Source organism: Drosophila persimilis, unplaced genomic scaffold (assembly GCF_003286085.1).
Source record: "Drosophila persimilis strain 14011-0111.01,24,50 unplaced genomic scaffold, DperRS2 tig00000700-arrow-arrow-pilon, whole genome shotgun sequence".
Lineage (NCBI taxonomy): Eukaryota > Metazoa > Arthropoda > Insecta > Diptera > Drosophilidae > Drosophila > Drosophila persimilis.
Window position 1 is genome coordinate 914,880 of NW_020825340.1, and position 22,721 is coordinate 937,600.

General features: G+C 42.2%; 2 protein-coding genes across 7 annotated transcripts; both read right to left on the reverse strand.

The window, feature by feature from the left end:
* Nucleotides 1-651: 651 nt before the first annotated feature.
* Nucleotides 652-19,590, reverse strand: LOC6602840 (ubiquitin carboxyl-terminal hydrolase 47). Of its 5 annotated transcripts, none has more exons than XM_026992129.1 (10): nt 19,425-19,590; nt 6,938-7,170; nt 5,149-6,866; nt 4,696-5,083; nt 3,706-4,626; nt 2,679-3,650; nt 2,496-2,622; nt 2,362-2,432; nt 1,323-1,456; nt 652-1,258 (listed from the first exon to the last, which is right to left on the reverse strand). In XM_026992129.1, the coding sequence occupies exons 2-10, from the start codon at nt 7,124-7,126 to the stop codon at nt 1,048-1,050; spliced, it is 4,731 nt and encodes a 1,576-aa protein (XP_026847930.1). In that variant the 5' UTR covers nt 7,127-7,170; nt 19,425-19,590; the 3' UTR covers nt 652-1,047. The 5 variants fall into 5 exon arrangements, with proteins under 5 accessions (XP_026847930.1, XP_002027808.1, XP_026847931.1 ...); XM_002027772.2 differs by having other exon boundaries at nt 19,397-19,590; XM_026992130.1 differs by lacking the exon at nt 19,425-19,590 and adding an exon at nt 18,298-18,340.
* Nucleotides 19,591-20,535: 945 nt separating this feature from the next.
* On the reverse strand, nt 20,536-22,562 carry LOC6602841 (BTB/POZ domain-containing protein 9). Of its 2 annotated transcripts, none has more exons than XM_002027773.2 (2): nt 22,488-22,562; nt 20,536-21,657 (listed from the first exon to the last, which is right to left on the reverse strand). In XM_002027773.2, the coding sequence occupies exon 2, from the start codon at nt 21,644-21,646 to the stop codon at nt 20,555-20,557; it is 1,092 nt and encodes a 363-aa protein (XP_002027809.2). In that variant the 5' UTR covers nt 21,647-21,657; nt 22,488-22,562; the 3' UTR covers nt 20,536-20,554. The 2 variants fall into 2 exon arrangements, with proteins under 2 accessions (XP_002027809.2, XP_026847862.1); XM_026992061.1 differs by lacking the exon at nt 22,488-22,562 and adding an exon at nt 22,239-22,277.
* Between the last annotated feature and the right edge of the window lie 159 nt (nt 22,563-22,721).

A 22,721-nucleotide genomic window follows, 5' to 3' on the forward strand; every position in this document is an offset into this window, starting at 1 on the left:
AATGGACTGGACGAAGCAGTTCTAGTAATTTTTACGGTCTCAGATCCGAAAAGCTCGGTTTTTTCTCTCTCACTCTCTACTTGATTTTTTGTAGAGAGAACGAGAAAGCAACACCCAAATTTTTCTGCCTTTTAGCTTCGCCCACTGCCTGAAAATAATTATATTAAAGATATCAGATCGAAACTTACTGATGGATTCGGGGTGAAGGCAGGATTCGTAATGATCGAACGCATTAAAGGGGCATAAGTATATGTAGCTGTGATTTTACGAATACTTTGGATTCATAAATAATATCTATTAAGAAGGTAATAAATTATCAAAATTCACTCAAAAACCTCTTTAGTGTAAAAAATGGTGAAATTCTTGCTTTACTCTGCTTCGACTATTTTGAAACTGTTAAAAATAAAGAGCTTCTGCTCTGCTGGTTCCATCCCGCTGTGACGAATACTAAATTCTGACGGACAGTCGCTGTCAAAACAGAGAAGACGAAAAGTGACGAATTTCTATTTGTAAATTCTTCGTAAATTTCCCTTTTTCTACCTGCTGGTGCAGCTTCTAGTAAGAACAATGAAACCTTTTGTAAGTTTTTAGACTCCGATTTCAAGATTTCCTCCATTTCTCCATTGCGCAGTTGTTGCAGAATAAATGCACTCGAGGCTCTATTGTGTTTATTTGATACGATTTAATTTAGTTTTTTTGATGTTCACATTCACATTTTACAATTGTAATTTAGGTTTCTTGCATCTGGCGTTTTGTTTCGCGTTTTTAGTTTAAATTTTACACAGTCTCATCTTTGAACTCTTGTAATACGAAAGTTGCAAGAATAACTTCGTAACTTATGCCGCTTAGCCCAGCTCACGATCCGCCTACCCTCCGCCGACAAAACAAAAGAAATACGAGTATGCTGATAATAGATTGAAGCAGGATGAGAGGAGAATCTTTGACTATAATAGGCTGTGTGGGATTTCATGGTCTGCCGTTTGCCTAGGAGCTTTCTATAGTTCTTCTGATCATATACTATTGCAAGCGGCAGCTCCCCATGCAAGACTAATTATCAACATGCGCATCCATGGGTGCCGAGGCTGTGGCGTTGTTTGCCTTCTCCGACGAGTCCACGTATATCTTGAGAGCTCGCTCGCGGCGCTGCGAGTAGCGTGTGGTGGTCACACAACCCAGACGATCCAGGCGAGCCTTCTCCCTCGCATCAATCTGGCGCCGCTCCTCCAGTGTCAGCTCTCGCACGGGTATGCTCTTATCTCTGTGAAGAGATATACAAATTAATGAGTGCTTTTCAGTGACTCTTCGTTTCTTGTTTTACTAACTTGTACAAGAAAATGCTGCCCGCCTGTGTGGTACTTAGCGGATACTTGTCCCTGGTTGTCGGCACCGAGTACCAGCTGGTGGACTCGTTTACACTGAGCGCTGATATGCTTGTGCAGGGGAAGTTACTGTTTACCTGCCGGAGAAGAAATCAAATTAATGCGTGAATTCAGTTCAGATGTGGTACTTGTGAAGTAGAGCCCTACATGAAAGGGCAACCGAATCGATTGGGTGGGATTCGGTATTCGATTCGTTCAGTCCGTTAGAATCAGCGATTCAGCTTTCTCATAACTCATGGCTATGGCCGCGGCTCTACATTTATATGTGTGTTGCTATCTCGCTCTTCTCCCCCCAGAGGGCACACACTGTACGTGGTAGAGTGTGTGAGAGAAAGGGAATATGGGAATACGCGCGTAGCCACTGCAATTTCACTTGTTCCTTCTGACTAGATGGCCATTTTCTATGATTCTGTGTTTTCGGTTTTCTCGTATCTTCAAAATTCTGGATACCACAGATATTCTTCCTTTGTGGGGGCGGGGTGAAATTTTTAAATACACTTGTAACAGTGTGATAATGCAGGAGTTTCAATACAAAATTTGGTTGCTTTAGCTCTTATAGCCTCTGAGAACTAGGCGGCAAGCAAGACGGACGGGCAGACAGACAGGGCTTTATCGACTCGGTTATTGAAGCTGATCAAGAATATATACATATTTATCTTTTTGGGTCGAAAACGCTTCCTCCTGGGTGTTACAGACATTTACACATTCTCTACAAATCGAACATACTCCTATACTCTTTAAGTATCGGGTAGAAAAAACCGAATGTGCATAGCCGGAGGCACATGTGTCCTCAGAGACATGTGAACGAAACTTGCTGATATTAATCCGCGGTGCTCGGATTCGGCTTTTAATGATTCGGGGTGATTCGAATCTTTCTGAAGGCAGGATTCGTAATGATCGAACGCATTCAACAGGCATGAATATATCTGGGATTTTATGAATACTGTGGATTCATGCAGGACTTTAGTGTGGAGGGACCTACCTTCATGTAGCTCAATTTGTCGACTGCGATGCTGCTAATCTCCGACAATGATTGCCTTATCTCGCTGTCGTCTGCAAATGAAAGTACACGTATAAGAACCCATCTCCTAGTAGCTTCCATCCCTTGAGACTTACTTTCCAAGGTGATTTCCTGGAATTTGCCAAACTCCAGCTTGCTCGGACACCAGCGCCTCACGAATATGGTAAGAGAATCATCCCTCGGCTGCGGATCGACACCCTCTTCGCACTCTTGCAGAATAAACTGAAATGAAATACAAATAATCACATATTCAATGAGAAAATCGCTCTGGAACTCACCTCCGTGGTGATTGTAGAGCTTATGTCGCTAAACAGGTGCTCATCGTTTGCCAGTATCTTGATGGAGCTGCGACCGCCCTTCAACCACATGCGACAATTGTCTACCGTGAGGGTGGAGTACTTGGTATCCATGCGATGCAGCTTCGCCACCAGTTCCTGCTTGGCCTGCTCAACTGTGGTGCTTCCATTATATACCCACTCACAGGCGCAGGGCAGTCGCGAGGTTTCGTTGTCCACGTCGGCCAGTCGCAAGAACTGAATCTTCGCCTTGTACTCGTCAGACTGCAGTGTCTTGCCCACTTCCACGGTCAGGGTCTCGCCCTCGGTGAGGTAGACCAGCGAGGTGGTCTGGCTGATAGAGACGTTGTTTTCATGCTTCCTCTGCAGCTTGAAGTAGGCGCTGGGCACCTGGATCAGCTGTTCGATGTGTTGCTTAAAGGCAGCCATCCGCATGTGGGTGCCTACCAGTAGTTTGTAGGCGCGGGTGGGTTTCCTCAGCTGTGCCTCGTCGTCGGACTGATGGCTCGAACTGGAGCTGCTAGTCACGTCCACGCACTCTACCTTGCAAGCATGAAAGAAGTGCGTTGTGCTCGTGGGCAGGAGGATGGGCTCCACGGCGTCTGCGGCCGTGTAGCTGCCATTGCAATAGGCGTGCACGCGCATCATGGCATCGTGGGAGGCGGCCTCATCCTCGGGACTAGACAATTGCGGTGAGTGACTGGTGGAGCTCACTTGACTGTCGCCACCGCCGCGATTCGTTATGTTTTCGGCCTCCACCAGAGTGCGATCCCCATCGCTCAGGCTGCTGTCCTCCGAATTGGACTCTTGGCCATGGCTTGGCTGGTTCAGCGGCTCCAGCAAATCCCGCTTGTAACGCCGCCACTCAGAGTCATTGCAGGATAAATCCTGCCCGGAACCCACGCCATTCATCATGGCGGCATCCACAACATCCGCACCGCTGCTGGGAGGAGGCTGCAAATCGGAAGATTAGGGTTTGAGGCTTGAAAGAACTGAAAGAAGAACTCACCTCGAGGCGGCACTCGCTAATTGGCACGCCCAACATCTCGAGACTGGCGGCGTCTGTGTTGGGGACATTCAAATAGAAATATGTGATATATTTGAATTGGCTGTTGGCCAGATTCTGGAGCTGCTGCTGCGCCTCAGGTGTGGGATGGGGATCGTATACGACAAAAGCCTTGGGTACAGCGCCGCGTACGGTGGAAAGCAGGAACTGCTGCTCGTTGATGTGCAGCCGCACGGCAATGGAGTGACGCAGAACGTCACTGGGCTCTCGTTCCCGCGCTGCTGAGTAAACCAGGAAGGGACCGTCCATGGCCATCGTCGATAGATCTACCATAAACACATACCAAGTGATGCCGTCTGGCTCGTACGTCTCGAATGTCTGATCCTCGGCCCGATACTCCAGCAGGAAGTCTAGATTGTAGTTTTGGGCGGCTCGCAGCTCTGTCAGCGCCGGATCGGTGTAGCTCTCCAGCGATTGGATTATCGTGTCCATGGCCGAATTGTAGGCCACCAGGCGACAGCGGGCAATGGGCGCAAATTGTTCGACATTCAACATCTCGTATGCGGAAGTCAGCACGAGATTGATGTCAAAGCTCTGGGACAGGTAGACCCGCGTGATCTTCATCTTCTTGAGCGAGGGATTGTAGAAGTAGACGCGTGGCTTGTACAGCTCCGGCAGCGCCAGATCGGTAACAGTGATGTGCCGTCCAATGCGTGTTACTCGCGTTTCCTCCTCCGAATGTAGCTTTGGCAGCAGCGTCTTGATATGCTCGGGGAAGTCTGCAGCTTTGGCGGTGTGCTCGTTCCGTTTGCCATCCACCTGGCGGTACATCAGCATGTAGGCATTGGTGCTAGAAGTGTAAGCGCTGGAGTAGTAGCTGCCATTTGGTCCGCCAAAGGAGCGTTGTATATCTTCCTGTGTGATCTACTCCCAGAGTATAAATTACATTTAGGATGAGAGAAGACACTAAAAGAGGGACAAATTTCGACTTACTGAGGACACATTTTGATCGTTGAAGCAGAACCATTCGTTGCTGTCAAAGTCCTTTATGTAGGCATAGTAATGACCTCCCGAGGCACTCCCCGAATGGATCATGATGGCAAAAAGCTCATACATATACGGTCCCGAGCCCTGCTTGGCGCTTTTGCTGGTACTGCTGCTCATATCGATGCCCTCGTCCTCGTCATTTAGATCGTTCTCATGCTGGCTAGAGCTGGCTGTGGTCCCCACGCCGCTGCTCAGATTGTCATCCTCTATCGTGGAGCCGCTATCCGCTGTGCTGCAATCTTCCGCCGCTGTTCCGCCGTTCATTTGGTACTGTTCGCCGTTTGCAGTGCGATTGACAAACGTGTTCAGGTTGAGCGTCTGCGGGAAGGTCACTCTGCGATGAAAAGTAGATTCATTTACAACAACTGTTCCCACAATTATCCTCTGTTCGACGCTTACCTGTCGTTCAGCTTGATGCGGTTCATGGACGTGTAGTCAAAGTCGAAGCGTTTCAGGTGCAGTGTCAGGATGTAGGGGAAGGACTTGAAGTGCAGCCCCTTGTGGGCATCGCACTTCTTCTTGCACTTCTCGCAGAGATACTGATTGTTCCCATCGAGCGTTTCTGGCTGGACGAAGGCGCGCAGGGCCTCCTCAATGCTGCCGTAGGCAGAGTTGCTGCCAAACGGACGCACCGGCAGCGGTATGTCCAGGAAGGTGTCCTCGCGCGTCTTCTCCGTATTGCACTCCAAACATTTCACGTAGTCGTTCATCTTGCCCTCGTAGAGGTTCGAGATGAGATTCGCCTGCTTGGTGTTCTTGAACTTTTGCTCCAATGCATCGAACATGACACGGCACAGCTCCTGGATGTCGTGCTGTTGCCAGGCTTCCGTCGAGTCCCAGCCGAAGCTGCGCGTCAGATCCGTGGTCTCCACCGAGGACTTGGGCGATGTCTGGAGATTGAGGAACAGCTTCTGCAGCTGATATGGGATGTTTTTCGCCTCGTTGTCGTTGTCGAACTCCCACCGGTACAGGGCGTTCCTGAACTCTGGCGTCATGTAGAGCGCCTGCAGCAGACTGTTCAGGTAGCAGGTCATGGCCTGATTCACCAGTCCCACGTATCCCTTGGGGCCAGCAGTGGGTCGAGGCTCAGTCTCCGTGGTGGCCGATGCCACTAGATCTGCCGCCGTGGAGTTCATGCGCTGCCACGAGGGCAGCTCGTCGCCGCCGTACTTGCGCCGATAGAACTTGGACAGACCCGAAACTTCGCCTGCATCTTCGCCACCGGCTGCCTGGTCACCCTCACCGACTGACCCCTCACCATCGCCGACTGCTGGTCCAAAGTCATAGCCGGCTCCCATCAGTGTGGGACTGGCCGAGGCGCCCAGGGCCAGGTCATCGTCCGACAGTGGTTCAGCATCCGAGACGGGACTCACGTTGAACAGTTCCGAGGGCAGATCGTCGACGGGCGACATCAGATCGTGTGTCACCGCCTTGTTTAACTCGTCCATGGGCAGGTCGTAGCAGGCATCGCTAGTAGTTTTCTCCTTCTCCTTGAAAACTAGTTTGGCATGGACCGGACTGACGTCAGAACTTTCTTCTGGCCTGACATCAGTAGCGTCCTCTGATTTGACCTCAGCTATGGTCTTTGACCTGTCCTCTGAGCTGCCCCCTGGCCTTGGCTTGCCCTCTGAGTTGCTACTTGCCTTTGGACTATCCTCTGAGCTGCTTCCTGCCTTTGGCTTGTCCTCTGAGCAGCCTCCTGTCTTTGGACTTTTCTCTGAGCTGCTGCTGGGCTTTGGCTTCTCCTCTGCGGTGCCGCCGGCCTTTGGACTCTCTTCTGAACTTGCCCCTGCCTTAGTGCTGGAAGCAGAGTCCTCGCTCGTTGCCTTTGTCTTTCTCGGTGACGATGAGCCCGATGATGACTTCTTTTTTGTCTTCTCGCCCACCTTTTTCTTCTTCTCGCCAGTGGCTGATGTCTTGGACTTCTGATCGCTGGACTTGGTGGTTGGGTCCTTGGGGCTGACCACCACCTGAGCCTTCTTCATGGGCAGCTCGAAGCGCTTGGTCACATCACCATCCCAGCTGCCGGAGGGTAGCAGTACCAGATGATTCTTCTGCTGTCGCTCAAAGCCGTTCACATCGTACAGCAGCTGAGTGTCCAATGCGTTTAAGTGGACCTTTTGGGGGAGCAGAAAGAGAGGTAGATTAGCAGGCATTTTGGGGTAGCTATGGGAAGGTGGGGACTCACCAGATCCTTGCCCTCGTGGGGCTGTAGAATAAGCTCAAACTTTCCGCAGGGAAACTGGGTGCCAATCAGTTCTATGACCCGCTGGACCGTAAAATGCGGCCGCACCACCACATTGATCTTCTTTTCCTCCGAGCCTGGGGTCTGGTCGAAGACAGAAACGGTGCACTGCTCGATCTCCTTGTCTGTCATCTCGTGGCTCCTGGATGTTTTCAAGCCAAAAGCTGGGAAAAGTCCTGCGGGCGCAAACGAGAATAGAGAGAGAGAGGGCAAGAGTGAGGGAATTTTGAAATGTATTTTTTGTGTGTAAATTAAGTTAAATGAAATCTAAGGAGTTGTCATTTTACTCAATTGTCGTGTGCCAACCCCTGACAAGTTGCTGGTCATGACGATGACGAGCCTTCTGCTGCTGAACGTAAATAAGGAAGAGAAGGCCACGAAATGCTACGAAATTTTCTTGTTTTCGACCTCAATCGAAAAGAAATCAAAAGAAAGCAACAGAACCAAGAAAACTCTCCGCCTTCAGCAACATCATCATCCTCCTCCTCCTCCATCCATCCCCATCCACTGACGTGCTTGGGTGTACGCTTTTCGCGCCTTATTTGTACGCGACGCGCCAGTTGTTGCCACCACATATATAACCCACCGTCCACTACCCAGGCCTTCCAAAATCGACATTATGACTAACGCGCAGCGGAATTTCATAAACAATCAGTGGCCAGACCCGTTGCTGGATGGCTGACTGGCTGGCTCCGGAGGACGGCCTGAGGAACGGATTATTCCGGAACGTCGTCGTCACTCTTCCTCTTCTGCCTTCATTTTTCGACTAACGTCATCATAATTGCCACGGGAGAATGCATAAATTTCGTGGCAAATGTCATTCCACGTTCGCTTCTTTGTTGGTCAGAAAAGAACAGAAGAGAACAGAACAGCCTGTGGCGCTGCGGCAGTGCGGCCCTCCCCCCGACATTGTAACGGAAGTTGTACCAATATTTTGGTCGAATATTCCGGCAATGCGCAAATTGCCTCCTGGCAGTGGTAGTGTGGGCGGCCAGCAGGGGGTGTGTTTTCTCGAATATATGTACATATGTAAGTGCATCTGTGCTTATAAATTACTTATTTATACTATAACTAATAATTGTAAAATTATGATAAATCTAGAAAAAGCAGATAGGCAGATTCCTAACGTTAATTAACGTAGTTATCGGTAATCAGCAATTATCGATGAACGCGGATATAACGGATATATTTGCAGCGCACTTCATAGATCATTTTCAGTGATTTAAATTATTCAACATCTAATTAGAAAAGTCCAAAGCACTTTGCTTTGAATATTTGCAATGTTTTTCCAATTTCGATACACAAAAATAGCCACAAACATCGCAGCAGGCTAGAGAGAGATGAGATGCAAGTGGATGCACGCCAATCGGCAATATAAATGTGCTGCTATTTCAAACACATGTTGGATGTTGGATGGTCCAAAACACGACATATAGACGAGACGAGGGAGAGAGTGAGATGGGGATCAAAAAAATGCTAATATACCGTCGAGCAGCAGCAGAAATCAAAATAAAGAAAAAATCGTTCTGCTAAAAATAAAATCAAGCGGCGACAGCGACAACGACAAATCGAAATGGACGGAAAAAGCAACCAAGTCGAGAGAAAACGAGGGGGAACGTTGTGGGTTGCTGCGGACACCGCAACTCTACAGTTATACCCGATACTAAGTCAGTATGGCAGACGCCGCTAATATTAAACGACACGACAAAGAGTGCGTGCGAGAGAGACAGAAAATCAGTCTGAGCGTGACGTCGGGCGCTGCGCAGCCAGTTAAAATTGATTTGTTCCTTTTGGCTATAAAAATGATCTGATCTGATCCAGATTCAGCAATTTGATGGATATGGTCATTATCTATGATTCTACGTTTTTAGTTTTCTCGAATCTGCAATATTGTGGATGCAACAGATTTTCGTTCTTTGTGGGGGCGGAAGGGGGTGGGGCGAAATTTTGAGATATAAGTTTTATAGTGACATCTTAAAGGAGTGTGTGTACCAAATTTGGTTACTTTAGCCTAAATAGTCTCTGAGATTTGTGGATGCCTCAGATTTTCGTCCTTTGCAGGGGCGGAAGGGGGTGTGGCGAAATGGTGACACAAAATGGCCAAGGTCCGATATCACAGGAGTGTGGATACCAAATTTGGTTGCTCTGGCTCTTATAGGTTCTGAGATCCTTGAACTCATATTTTGCAATTGGCAAAACCGACCATGAAACCTGTGTGTTAGAGAGAGACAGAGCGAGAAAGAGTGAAATTGTTTTCTTGATTCTGGCTATAATAATTATACGATCTGGTTGAGATTTTACACTCTAGAAGATATGGTCATCCTCTACGATTCTGCTTTTTTGGTTTTATCGTATCGTCGAAATTGCGGATGCCACAGATTTTCGCTCTTTGTGGGGGCGGAAGTGGGCGGGGCAAAGTTTTGAAATATTCTTGTAGCAGTGAGATATCACAGAAGTCTGGATCCAAAACATCGTTGCTCTAGCTTTTATAGTCTTTGAGCACTAGGCGCTGAAGGGGACAGACAGACGGACGGACAGACAGACATGGCTCAATCGACTCGGCTATTGATGCTGATCAAGAATATATATACTTTATGGGGTCGGAAACGATTCCTTCTGGACGTTACACACATCCACTTTTACCACAAATCTAATATACCCCAATACTCATTTTGAGTATCGGGTATAAAAAGAAGCAAGCAGCAAAAATATTCAAACCAACCGTTGGGAGCGTTTTGAATACGCGTATAGCTGGCTATTTGTAAATGCGAAGGTTCTTGAGACAGACAGAGAGAGAGAGAGAGAGAGAGAGAGAGAGAGAGAGAGAGATCTGCATATCGTACGCCCATCAATCAGAATGGGTTCGAATTTTCAACACTTTTTGGCCGCCCTCTCAGCATTATTTACATGATGACGATGATCTTTCGGCAATGTTTTTTTTTTTATTTGTTTTGAGAATTACAGAAAACGATATCGCGACTTATCTATTCGAAAACACGAATACGGTCTATACGGATGAAAACAGGAAAGCGTGGTATGCTTTGCATATAAATTAAACAACTGCGGTAGCGGATTGTGTTTTTAAAAAGTTTTTATTTTACTTCGAACTTCACTGATATAGATTTAAGTAGAGGGTCACAAAGGAATTCCGGGCCAAGGGATTGCGCGATCTTAATATTTAGCTAGACTTTGCGGTGTCGCTGCTGGATCAAGACTGATTTGAACTTTCTGATCTTTGCATCGTTGATCCCTTTCGGGAATCGTTTTTCTATAAACATTTCAATTGATTTCGCCATCCCGAGTATTGGATTTCGTCATCCAAAGAGAGAACTGTAAAAGGCCTAAAGTGCAGGATCTGCAGAAAGCCGGGAGTGAGATTGTTTATGAGAAGCCGGGTGTGGGCAAACATTGGTTTTCCATTTAGGCGAGTGTCAAAGATTGGGGTTGCGGCGGGGGCGCTTGAGATTGTACATCTTAGAAATCAATTAGGCGGAGGCCCAAGATTGAAATTGTTTTCGTTTTGGAAAGCCAAAGATTGTTTACAACTCGTATAAGAGCTCAATGGAATTGGGTACGTTAACTCCCCCCATTCTTAAATGTTTCGTCCCGATACATTTTGAAGTTCTGATAGAGCTCTAATTTCTTCTGACAGTATTTGAATGTTGCTTTCCACTATTTCTTCTGACGGTATTCTTATTGATTTAATAAGTACAAATTTGGTTAATTTATAGCAGAAGTAAAATAACATTAACAATATCAAAATGATTAAAAATAATGTTGTTAATGGTAAGGCCGTATTACCTAATGTTATAAGGGGATTTAAAATATTAACATTATCAAAAGAAAATTGCTTATCATTTGATTGTATATAATCAACTAATTCAAAATCGCTATATCTATGATGCGATATATATTTTAGAATTTTACCCTTATCATTTATGTGGCTTATATTATTTATTACAATTGTGTTGTTGAATATAAGGAGATACGATCCTAACAAAGTAGTATTGTCTACGATATTTTTGCCTGAAACTAATATGGCACCATCCTGAATGATGTCTATTTCTTTGTTTTTTTTCCCTTTTTTTAGTGCAGTTGGCTTTAAAGCCATTAAGTAAATTGGTGAAACAGGTACTCTTTAAATTTATTTGTGCGTAATTGTTAAAAGTTTCACTTTTAAAATTATTCATTAAATAGTATTTCTCCTTACATTCACAAACTTTTTCACTTATAACTAACATTCCATCATTTTGTGAGATGGCTCTTGCATGGTAAAACTTGCAAATATCTTTAATTTGAGGATATTTTATGTAAATGATTATTAAATCTGCATTTCGAATTATTTTAACCGTTGCAATGTCCAACAGATCAGACAGTTCAACATTATGTTTTTCATGCTTATAAATGTCCTCTATTTCGTTTTTATTTAAAATTTTTGTATTGAAAATGTTTACTTTTAAGAGGGTTATGGTATCAACTAAATTTAGTAGGTCAAAAGTTATTAATTTTAAACGATGCTTTCTCAGTATCGTTTCTTCATTGAAGATGACATTCTTTAATGAATTTGATAGCAATTCAATTTCTTTGAAAAATTTGGAATTTATTACAAATTGTTTATTATTATTTTCAGTTAATTCATTTACTTTATTTTGTATTTTCAAAAAGTCGTCATGATCAGGGCTGCCTGCTATCCATTTCCAAATGGTACCTAATTCATTTATTCCCCTTTCTTTCCGTTTTGGAACTAATTCTGAAATCATTAATTTTAATAGACTTAAGTCCATTGATATTTCCCACTCATCGTCTGAATTAATTGATTTGTTGACATATTTGGATTCTTTATCAATTATCTCTCTATAAAAACTCAAATTAGTAATATGGAAAAGTTCAGCGTATGTTTCATAAGTGTAAACGTCTCTGTCGTCTTTGAGCAATAGATAGTCACTATGCGTATAGTCAATTACTTCCGCAGTCGTCAATATAACAAAAGTCAGTATTAGTATATTCGCATACATTTTCTGGAAAAAATATTTAATATTTGATGTTATCTTTATGTATAATTCTGTTTCTATTGTTGATTATAATTTTATTCGGTCGATTTTCCTTAACTACCTGCTTTTTGTATCGGGATTGAAGTTTATTTCTTTCCCCGAATTTCTTTTCATAGACTACTTCTCCTATTTTATAATCTTTTTCTCTTCTATCTTTGTTATGTATCTTAAGCATTTTGGTCTGAGCTTCCTTAAGTAATATTGGATTATGTTTGTGTTCTATTTTGTTATACAATATGTCATATGGCATTTGATTGGTCGTTGAATGTATCGTCAGGTTATATTTCAGTGCCGCCCTTATTATTATTTCTGAATAATCTGTTAGATTTAGTTCATCCTTGATGCACCGCGCTATTTCTGTTAGTGTGGAATGTACCCTTTCTACCTGACCATTTGAGGTGCTGTGTCTGGGATCAGCATAATAAATAGTTAAGTTACTTCTTTGTATGAATGATCTAAATTGTGCTGAAGTAAAGCTTGGTTCGTTGTCAGTCATTAATGATGTTGCTAACGGAAAGTGTTGTAAAATTTCCATTACCTTATTTTCAATGTTTAATTTACTTTGAATTTCCTTGACCACCAAGTATTTGGAATAAGAATCTATACAAGTTATGAATGTTAGGTTTTGGGCATAGTATATGTCTAAGTGTAATTGATCTCCTTCTTTTGCTGGAATGGGAGCTTCCCCAATTGGAATTTTTACAGGGTGTCTCCGATATTTGTTTTTGTTACAGATCTCACAATTTTTTATATATTCTTTTAATTTTTTGTGCAGGTTTGGCCAATAATACAGCTTAGTTATTTGTTTGTAATTTTCGTCTAGTCCTCTATGGGCTCTGCAATGTGTTTCTTCTATAATTATAGCTTTATCTTCTGAATTTACTACATCTTGGAGGAACTTTCTTGTGAAGAGAAATTTATTTATGAAGTTTTCCTTTAGCTTATTTTGGATAAGGTATAAATCTTCTAAAGTGCAGTGTATTCCTGTGGTTAAGTGAGGCTGAATAAATTCTTTTAAAATGATTAGCAGATTGTCAACCGTATCAAATTCAATAATATGTCGGGTATTTTCATAAACTCTTACTAACTCATGAACTGTGAATCTCCCTTGCGCTAATAGTAGCTGCTGTTTAAATTGGTTTAGAGGCTTGCTAGTCTCTTGAATGACGTTTTCGAAACTACTCTCTGCTGAATGCTGAGTATTTATGTCTGATTCTGATTCTGTCTGGTCGACATCACTATCTGTCATATGATTTATTTTAATCCGAGATAACGCGTCCGCTACTACGTTAGTTGAGCCTGGCTTATAAATGATTTTTGGTGTGAAACTTTCTATGAAGTAATACCAACGTTTCATTTCAACATTTGGATTTTTTTGCGACATTGCAAAGGACAAAGGTTGGTGATCTGTATGTATTTCAATTCCACTCACTCCGTATAAATAATTTCGCAAATTTTTTAATGCCCATACAATAGCTAATAATTCTTTTTTATTAGTAGCATATAATTGCTCGGTTTTACTTAAAGTTTTAGAAATAAATGTTATGGGATTCCCATCTTGCGACAAAACTGCACCTATTGCTATGTCCGATGCATCTATGGTTAATGTGAATTTTTTATTGTAATCTGGTTGTACTAATTCAATATGTGCTATTAAACTGTCCTTTAAATTATTAAATGCTCCAATTGCTGGTTCATCCAGCTGTATTAATGCTTTCTTGGATGCCCTTCGTGAAACTTTCCCATTTACTCCGCTCAGATATTTTGTTAAAGGTTTGGCAATTGTGGCATAATTTCGGACAAATTTTCTGTAATACCCTGTTAGTCCTAAGAAGCTACGTAGCTCTCTGATATTTTTAGGAATTGGATAGTTTTGTATTGTGGAGATTTTGTCTGGATCTGTTTTAATGATATTTTGGGAAACAATGTATCCCAGAAATTTGGTTTCCAATTGAAAGAATTTAGACTTTTCAAGTGAAATTTTCATGTTAGCGTTTTGCAATATCTGAATTATATGAATTAGATCTTTATAATGTTGTTCTATAGTTTTTGAAAATATTATTATATCGTCCATATAAACGTGACAAGTTTTCCCAACTTGTTCTCTAAGTATATCGTCCATTGCCCTTTGGAAAATTCTGGGAGCGTTCGTCAATCCCATAGGCATTCTTAGAAATTCATATTTGCCGTTATTTATGGAAAAAGATGTTTTTTCAATATCTGATTCCCTCATTAAAATCTGATAGAAACCTGACTCTAAGTCAATGGCCGAGAAATATTTTGCTTTACCTAAATTGGCAAGGATTACTGAAGGATCTTGCATAGGGTATCTATCCGGTATAGTGTTTTCATTAAGTTTCTTAAAGTCTATTACTAATCTATGCTTAGGAGTTCCGTCCTCATTTACTCCCTTCTTTGGTACTACTATTACCGGTGAATTATATGGGCTTTTACTAGGTCTGATTATACCTTCATCTAACATTTTACTTATTTCGTTATTAACGAAATCGTTAACCGAATAAGCGTATGGATACTGCTTGCCATATACCGGTCTATCGTGTTCAGTGTTAATCTCTCCTTTTATATCCGTTCTGAACGGTAACTGTAAATTTATATTGGCATGGTCTTCTTCGATGATAGATACCATTTTCTCTCTGAGATTTTCTAAATTGTCCTCTTTGTAGGTTATTGTGTTATACAATTTCATTTTTTTCAATTCAGAATTTGCATAATTTTGAATGTCGGATATTTCTACGACGGCGCGTTCAGGATTTTTGCATCCCAAACTTTTAAATTGTTTATTGTCGGATAATTCAACGACGGCGTGTTCAGGATTCTTTAATCCCAAACTATTCGAACTTTTAGTGTCGGATAATTCAACGACGGCGTGCTCAGGATATTTTAATCCCAAACTATTAAAACTTTGGATGTCGGATAATTCAACGACGGCGGGCTCAGGATATTTGAATCCCAAACTATTGACGGATAATTCTTCGTCGGCGTGCTCAGGATTTTTTGATCCCAAGCTATATAAACTTCCTTCTACCTTTACTGAATCGCTTTTCATTTCTTTTTCTTCTTCAAAATATTTTTTTATTATATATTCCTTCAACGGAAGGATGGTTTTTCCTTCTATAAAGGTTAATTTGTTTAAAGAAAGGACCTCGTCATATATTAGTTTCTCCTCATTGTCTTTATAACTTAAAGTCCCCTTTCCTGTATCAATAACCGCTCCGATTTTCTTTAATAGGTTAAATCCTATTAGTAAATCTGCCTCCATTCCATCTATTTCATAAAACACTTGCTTTGTGTTGAAAATTGTTATATTATGGAAATATTTAATTATTGAAAACCCATTCACTGTAGCAACTTTCTTATAGATTGGTAATTCATTTTTATTGTCGTAAATTCCTTTTTTTATATAACAGGAAGTTGCTCCCGTATCTATCAAAACTTTTAATTCTCTGTTTATTTTTTTGTCTACTCTTTTTAGGTAGGGCAGACCTACTTCGGGGGCTGATCTAAAAAATGATCCTCCTCAATGTTATTTATCCTCATTGCTTTATTAGCCGGTTGTTCCGACATTTCGTTTAGTTTTCGTTTCTGCGCTGGATTGTCGTTAGACTGATTATTCGGGACTACGTTTGCCCTAAAATGCTGGGCTTGGCTATAATTGTTATTATTTCTCCTAAAATAACCGTTAGTATTCTCCCGATAATTTCTATTGTTATTATTTCCCCTGAATTGATTGCTGTTCTGTCGGTTCCGGATTTGTATAGATTCGTCTACCTCCATTGGTTCTGGGGCCTGATTTTGTTGTCTATTACCCAAGAAATAGGGTTGTCCCCAAGACATGTTATTCCTCTGCAAATCCCTTTTTTGGTCGAATGGTGAACTGTTAGTCCTAGGTTGTCGTTGGTTGAATCTTAAGGTATTAAAATTATTATTCCCTGAATTTCTGGGACCGCTGAATTGGTAGGCAAATTGGGCCCGAATGTTATTAGATTGCAATTCCTGTACCTTTGCTAAGGCATTCGGTAAATCTGGGGGATTCAATGAAAATAGGATTTCAGCAATGCCGCCGTTTAGGCCAGTGACAAAAATGCGTAAGGCATTGTCTCTAATTTTTTTATTTGATTCCTTGGTGATCTCACTGTCCTTTCCGTGAGTCATTATTGTCTTATTTATTAACAAGGTCATTTTCTTGTTAACCTCGTTATAGAAATCTATAATTGAAAGGTTCCCTTGTCGGAGAACGCTTAATTCCTGTTCTATTATGTAAATAGGTCTCTTGTCACTGTAAACAAAGTCAAGCCGTGAAAGTATGGCATCAAAATTTAGAACTGTCCCGTGGTTGGTCAGTGCGTCATGTGCTGGTCCTGTTATTTTGTTTCTCAAAATTGTTAATGCAATATAATATTGCTTACTTCCTTTCTTATATAACTTCACTGCAGTTTCTGCAGCTTCCCTCCATCCTACATATTGGTTTAATCCACCATTAAAAATTGGTAGGGATTCTATTACCTTCAATGTGGTGTCGTCTCTTATTGTCTCGTCTATTGTTTCTGCCTGATAATCCGATACCTGATCGGATTTAGTTTCTATTTGCTGTTTTAAATTTACAATTTGCTCTTGTACTTGTGAAATTTGAAGTGCTATCAATTGTTTGACCAGATCTGCTGTGAGATCGGTCCTTGCTTGAGAGTTAATCATTTTTAGTTTTTCAAAATCTAAAGTTAGCTGATCCACTTTTAATTTTTCTTATATGTTAGTTTTTATAATCTTATATATCCTAATTGAACTTATATATTTATTAATACAACTCTTGCTCACGAAATATCCGGTAGGGGTCGTCCTTCTTAGTTTGGCAGATCTTCGAACGGGTCTTCCTTCTTAAATTTCTTTGCTCAGCTGGGTCTTCTGGGGGTCTTCCTTCTTTGGCTTCGCTGATCGTTTCACTTTCTTTGTATTTTGGTTTTGTCGGTTTTGTTGGTTTTGTTTTTTTAAAAACTTTGGGTTTCTTTGGTTTTTTTTGTATTTACGAATTGCCTTGATTAGCTTTTTGTTTTATTTGTATTTTGCGTTGTATTTGTATTTGTATTTGTATTTGTATTTGTATTTGTATTTGTATTTGTTTTTGCACACCCTAAGCTCCGGTTTGTTTCCTTTTTATCTCACTTTTTTTTATCTATATCACACAGTCACTCCGCGTTTTTAATTTTGAAGGATTTATTCCATTAATTAATTGTCCTTCGGGTTTCGGCACGACGCAACACTTTTATCATTCGGTGCTTTTTAGACAACGTCGCCCCACGTTGGGCGCCAATTAAACAACTGCGGTAGCGGATTGTGTTTTTAAAAAGTTTTTATTTTACTTCGAACTTCACTGATATAGATTTAAGTAGAGGGTCACAAAGGAATTCCGGGCCAAGGGATTGCGCGATCTTAATATTTAGCTAGACTTTGCGGTGTCGCTGCTGGATCAAGACTGATTTGAACTTTCTGATCTTTGCATCGTTGATCCCTTTCGGGAATCGTTTTTCTATAAACATTTCAATTGATTTCGCCATCCCGAGTATTGGATTTCGTCATCCAAAGAGAGAACTGTAAAAGGCCTAAAGTGCAGGATCTGCAGAAAGCCGGGAGTGAGATTGTTTATGAGAAGCCGGGTGTGGGCAAACATTGGTTTTCCATTTAGGCGAGTGTCAAAGATTGGGGTTGCGGCGGGGGCGCTTGAGATTGTACATCTTAGAAATCAATTAGGCGGAGGCCCAAGATTGAAATTGTTTTCGTTTTGGAAAGCCAAAGATTGTTTACAACTCGTATAAGAGCTCAATGGAATTGGGTACGTTAACTTATATGTATGTATTTGTGCTATTTTTGAAACTATTTTGGTACTGTGAAATCTTTTGGGGCTTGTGGGGTCTAACACGTCTACACAAACAGTACTAGTACTATGGGGCATGCTGAACGAACAGAGATATGCCATCTTTGCCGGAAATCGTTGCTATGTTGCAGCAGTATGTATTGCTTGCAATCCAACAAGTCATATGCATATTGGAGAATAAAAAAACTATTCCGCACTGCGCACTGCGCTCCGTTCCCATTACGAAAGCACCCTACAGATTGGCCCTATTCTTAGAACGATTCCTCGTTGTATTTAGAAACTTCAGTTGGGAGCGAACAGATACTATACATGCGTATATGTATGCACAAATCTTCTATCCGATTATATGTACACTCGATGTTTACCGTCTGATTGCTACAAGATCTTTCCGAACTAAAAACCGCCGTCAACGCACGACATCGTTCACGCGTGTACTGGCCGATTTCAAAGATATCTTTTCTATCTATGCCCAACACCACGATCCGGCGCCCCAGAGTTCGGCAGTTCAGTTCCGACGCTGATTGTTCGCGAATAGCCGCCCATTCGAGTGCGCTACGATTCCTACGAGCCCTGCACTGGATGGATGGATGGAAGCCTGCGATGCATCATCATCATAACTCCATATATACATACCATTTATAGCACGAGCACTCACAAACTATATTGATAACGATTATCGCACAAAACAAATGACTGAAATGGGATGGTGGGTGGCGTTCGGGTAGTTCCCTTGGAGACTGCAAATCCCCCAACCCGGGGCGGATTACTCAATGAATATAGTCGATGGATGTTGGATGGGACTGTGTGAGCACAGCGATGAATTTTTAGCGAAAGTGCTATTAATGTTTATATTGTAGATGCGCTCTCGATTGCCTCTCTCTCTCTCTCTCTCTCTCTCTATCTCGTCTGTATCCGTAGGAATGAATGACTATTTTTATTAGGCTGCAGCTGCAATTGCTGTTGACGGCGGCACTGGTGGAGGCAACGGCATCCTTTCTACGTGCCGCAACTAGCGCCATGACTAAGAGGAACTGACCATGCCGGCGGGGCGGCAATAGTTACATACGTCTAGAGTGGGAGGTGGGGCTAAAACAGAAGCAAATGCAGAGGCTGAATGCTTTCTTTTTATATGAAAACTTGGACGAATTTCGTTTTGCGCAATACTTGGGCGGGGAGGAGAGGTGTCCGCCGCCACCCAGTGGGTGGGCCGATCGGTCAAGGTTTTGCTTCGGAACGTGACACGCAGCATATGTGTATGCCTGTGTGTGCGTGTGTGGGGACTGTGTTAGCGGTTTTGCCAGTGCATTTGTGTGTTGTTTTTGTCAAAAACAAGTACAATTTGTACGTCCTTCGATTTCGCAAAGATTCCATCGGAATGGGCGTCCATATGCCGAAAAAGTGTCTGCCTACACCGATGCCGCCTCTGTTCGAGTGTTGTATTTTCTATCTGTATGTGTGCCTCACCTCCTTCTTCTTCTGCGGCTCCACTCACCTCAACTACAAGTGTGAAAATACTGCAGTGTTTATGCGGTGTGTGTGTGTGGGGGGGAGGGTGCGGCAATCCGTGCGGCTGTACGGATGTTCCTGGCGTACAATGGTGTCATCCACGGAATACTATCTAAATTTGGTTAAAATGAAACTCGACTCGACATTTTAAAAATTGTTTTTTGTTGTTCGCTCGGCTGCGGCTGCTGTTCAGTGTGACCGCGGATTCATCGATAAGACATACGGTCTGACCCTCAAAAATATACCAAAATATACCGTCTCATTTTCAAAATATACCGTAGATATACTGACGAATTATTCGAGTTCCTCGTTTTTGATATTCCGTCGTGTATTACTAGCTGGATAGAGCCCTCAGCCCTGCCCACATAATTGTATCCCATTGATGAATGAATTTTCCACAAGATATGCTACTTTTAAGTACTCGTTTTATTGTACTGTGTGTATAACACAACGTTTAAGCAAAAAGTTGAGCAAAAAACAGTGACATGTTGCTTACCTGTTGCTTGTCAACCGGAGTATTTTCAAACTTGACTTCTGTTTCATCAACGCAATAGGCAGATGCTAGCAACTTCGCCATAAGAGCAGGAGGTGCTTCAGGGAATATGTATATTGGTGGACGTTCGCTTTTCCATAACCATGTAGAATGCGTTTCAGTGCTGCCATCGGGCTTGACTTCTCTGCTTATTTGTTTTAGTTTCGTTTCCTTGTCCGCGTACTTTGCAAAGGCGGAGAAGGTTACCGGAAAAAGAACTTTCCTATTCTGTCAATGGTCGAGAATTAGCCAAAAATGTGTCATACATGTAGTGGTACTTATACTTACATGGTTTCAGCATGAATAGGCTAAAACTCATAGTCAGACAGGTGACGAAAAACGGGCTTTACGATGCCATTTGCCCGAGATATACATATCTAGCTCTTCCAAGGTTTGGGAGTTGTCCGGAAACGTACCAACATTAATTTGAGTATGCTTAGGTATACATACATACATGGCAATAGAATGATTCCCCGATTTCGAAATTTCACAAGAATCAATGAGCTTTTTAGAACCGATTCCAGTTGGATTCCTTGATTAAAATTAAAAACAGCAAAGTCAGAAAGACTTTGAATGCACTGCATTTAGTTCACATCTAGATACATGGCACTTAAATTAGTATTTGAATATGTTTGTGCTTTCACGATCCGAATGTAGCGAACAGTACGCTCCGTGAAGCGGATTTGCGGACCAAATGAGGTGGATTTTATTCCGACAGTTCCCACACGATCCCAGTGAGTTCGATCGCATGATACCTCCACGTGGCATGAAAAGTCTTTTAAACTACATGCAGTTATTTCAATAGAGTTGATTACGAAGAAGTTGCTCAGCACAAAAAGTTTCTCATTTTGGTTGTCAGTGTTATGGCCGACATTATACTTATGGCTTGCCACATTCTCCCCCGGCAACACGATTATGCGGTAGGGCAGATTCTCTCCAGTGTTCAATTGATCAATGGCATGGAATATTTTGTCCGACTCAAATATGTGCGATGGACGCACCACATGCAGCAGGTCATCGATACTCATAAGGGGGAGACGTACAAGGGAGAGCATCGTCTTGATATCTTCGCTCGGATTATTTTCCTTCCATTTGCATACAGACCGAAAGATTTCCACTTCGGGGGCACAGAAGCTGTCTCGTCGCAGGACTTCCTCAAGTGATTCCTTGGACAGTAGCTGGAAGGATTCTTGTTTTAGTAGGGCGACCACATTGCGATCCATATACTTGAGGCATTCTTTGGTCAGATCGTTCAGATAGCATCGGCGCGCTGCATCCAGGATCACGCACACATTGCTGAGGCTCAGATTATTCTGGAGGTATATGGCTATGACCGTTTCAACGTATTTCAACCCGTAAAGATGGCTCAAATCTAGCACATCGACTATCTGATCCACGTTTAGTGTGGAAATAGGTAGGTTGCCCGAATAAAGGTACTCGAGTATTATCTTGAAAGACTCAGACGTCACCTCCAGCCGAATTTCCCGCTCTTTCGACTCTGCCATGTCCCCGTAGAGCAGGGCGCGGAAGTACTCAGAGCGAGCTGCCAGAATGTTGCGGTGACCCGGCAAACGCTGATCCTCCACCAAGAATATCACGTCCGAGTAGAGCTCGTTCATGCAGAGACGACTCATGTCCGATACGAAGCCGAGGGCATTATTTTCTTCGGTGCTCATTTTCTGGATCTCTGTGTGTGGAATGGGGATATCTATATTAGTATTATTTATGTTCTTAAAAGTTACTTTATTTCGAAAGGCAAGCAATATTTAAATGGTGAATTTTTTTCGTGAACTAATTTTTGCACAAATATCAACTTTTGTTGAACGAATTTTGTAATTATACATTATTTTGTTGATAAAACACCGAACTATTTAAAATACTTTAGGTTCCTTAGTTTTGCAAATCTATTAACTATAAAATAGAAATAATAATGAAAATTAAGCCCGGAAGGGTTCCTAAACCACTTTAAAAATCGCTTTGCACAAATATCAATTTTACTGAGTTAATTGCACTACGATACCAAACGCAATATTTGTTTGAAAATAAGGGACTGTTTTGAAAATTTCATTCGATTCTGCTTAGTCCTCAGCCTGCTGTGAGATCTGAGAAAAAAGAACGGAGTCAGCAAAAGCGTGGTCCGGCTAAGAATGACAATGCATACAATATGCACTTTATCGCTTGTTTTGCTTTTGTTCATAAAATGGTATAGTCATCTGAGTTAGTGGCCGGAGACACGGCATAGCGGAGAAATCTGTATTATGCCCATACCCAGTAATTACTGTACTCTTCACTTGGCTCTGTTTTTGTGTGTGTAGTTCAGCACATGTGCATGCATATGTTCATGTTAAGATTTTTGAGGTTTTCTTTTATTCTGAATATGTGCAGACATTTTCGTCTTCTCTGTTTAAGATCAAGATCAGCTTCTGGCCGATGTTGTTTAGACGGCTCCGCATTTAAAAGCTGGCATTGGTAAAAGTTTAGCTTTCGCTTGCAGGCGCAGTTTATCAGTGCTCTTACCAATTATGACCAGGATAATGCTATTTCTCAAGAAACCCGTATGTTTAATATAAATTAAGTAACACGTTTGGCTGACTTTTATCCACAAATGTTTCCTATTTTAGGCTTTTTTTAATGTTTTTAAAGCCGATCAGATGTTGGCTCCATGCGTATTTGCTAGATTGATCGATAGTGTCGATTGGTACAATATGGGTACTCTTAAATAAAAGTCGCGGGCTCTATTGGAAATTGTAA

What these genes read in the sequence shown, in the direction of transcription:
- LOC6602840 (XM_026992129.1), bottom strand. Translation starts at nt 7,126, where the DNA reads ATGACAGACAAGGAGATCGAGCAGTGCACCGTTTCTGTCTTCGACCAG. An exon ending in CCCACGAGGGCAAGGATCTG is followed by an intron (nt 6,867 to 6,937) that starts GTGAGTCCCCAC and finishes CTCCCCCAAAAG; the next exon opens with GTCCACTTAAACGCATTGGA. An exon ending in CCAGGAAATCACCTTGGAAA is followed by an intron (nt 2,433 to 2,495) that starts GTAAGTCTCAAG and finishes TTTCATTTGCAG; the next exon opens with ACGACAGCGAGATAAGGCAA.
- LOC6602841 (XM_002027773.2), bottom strand. Translation starts at nt 21,646, where the DNA reads ATGAGCACCGAAGAAAATAATGCCCTCGGCTTCGTATCGGACATGAGT.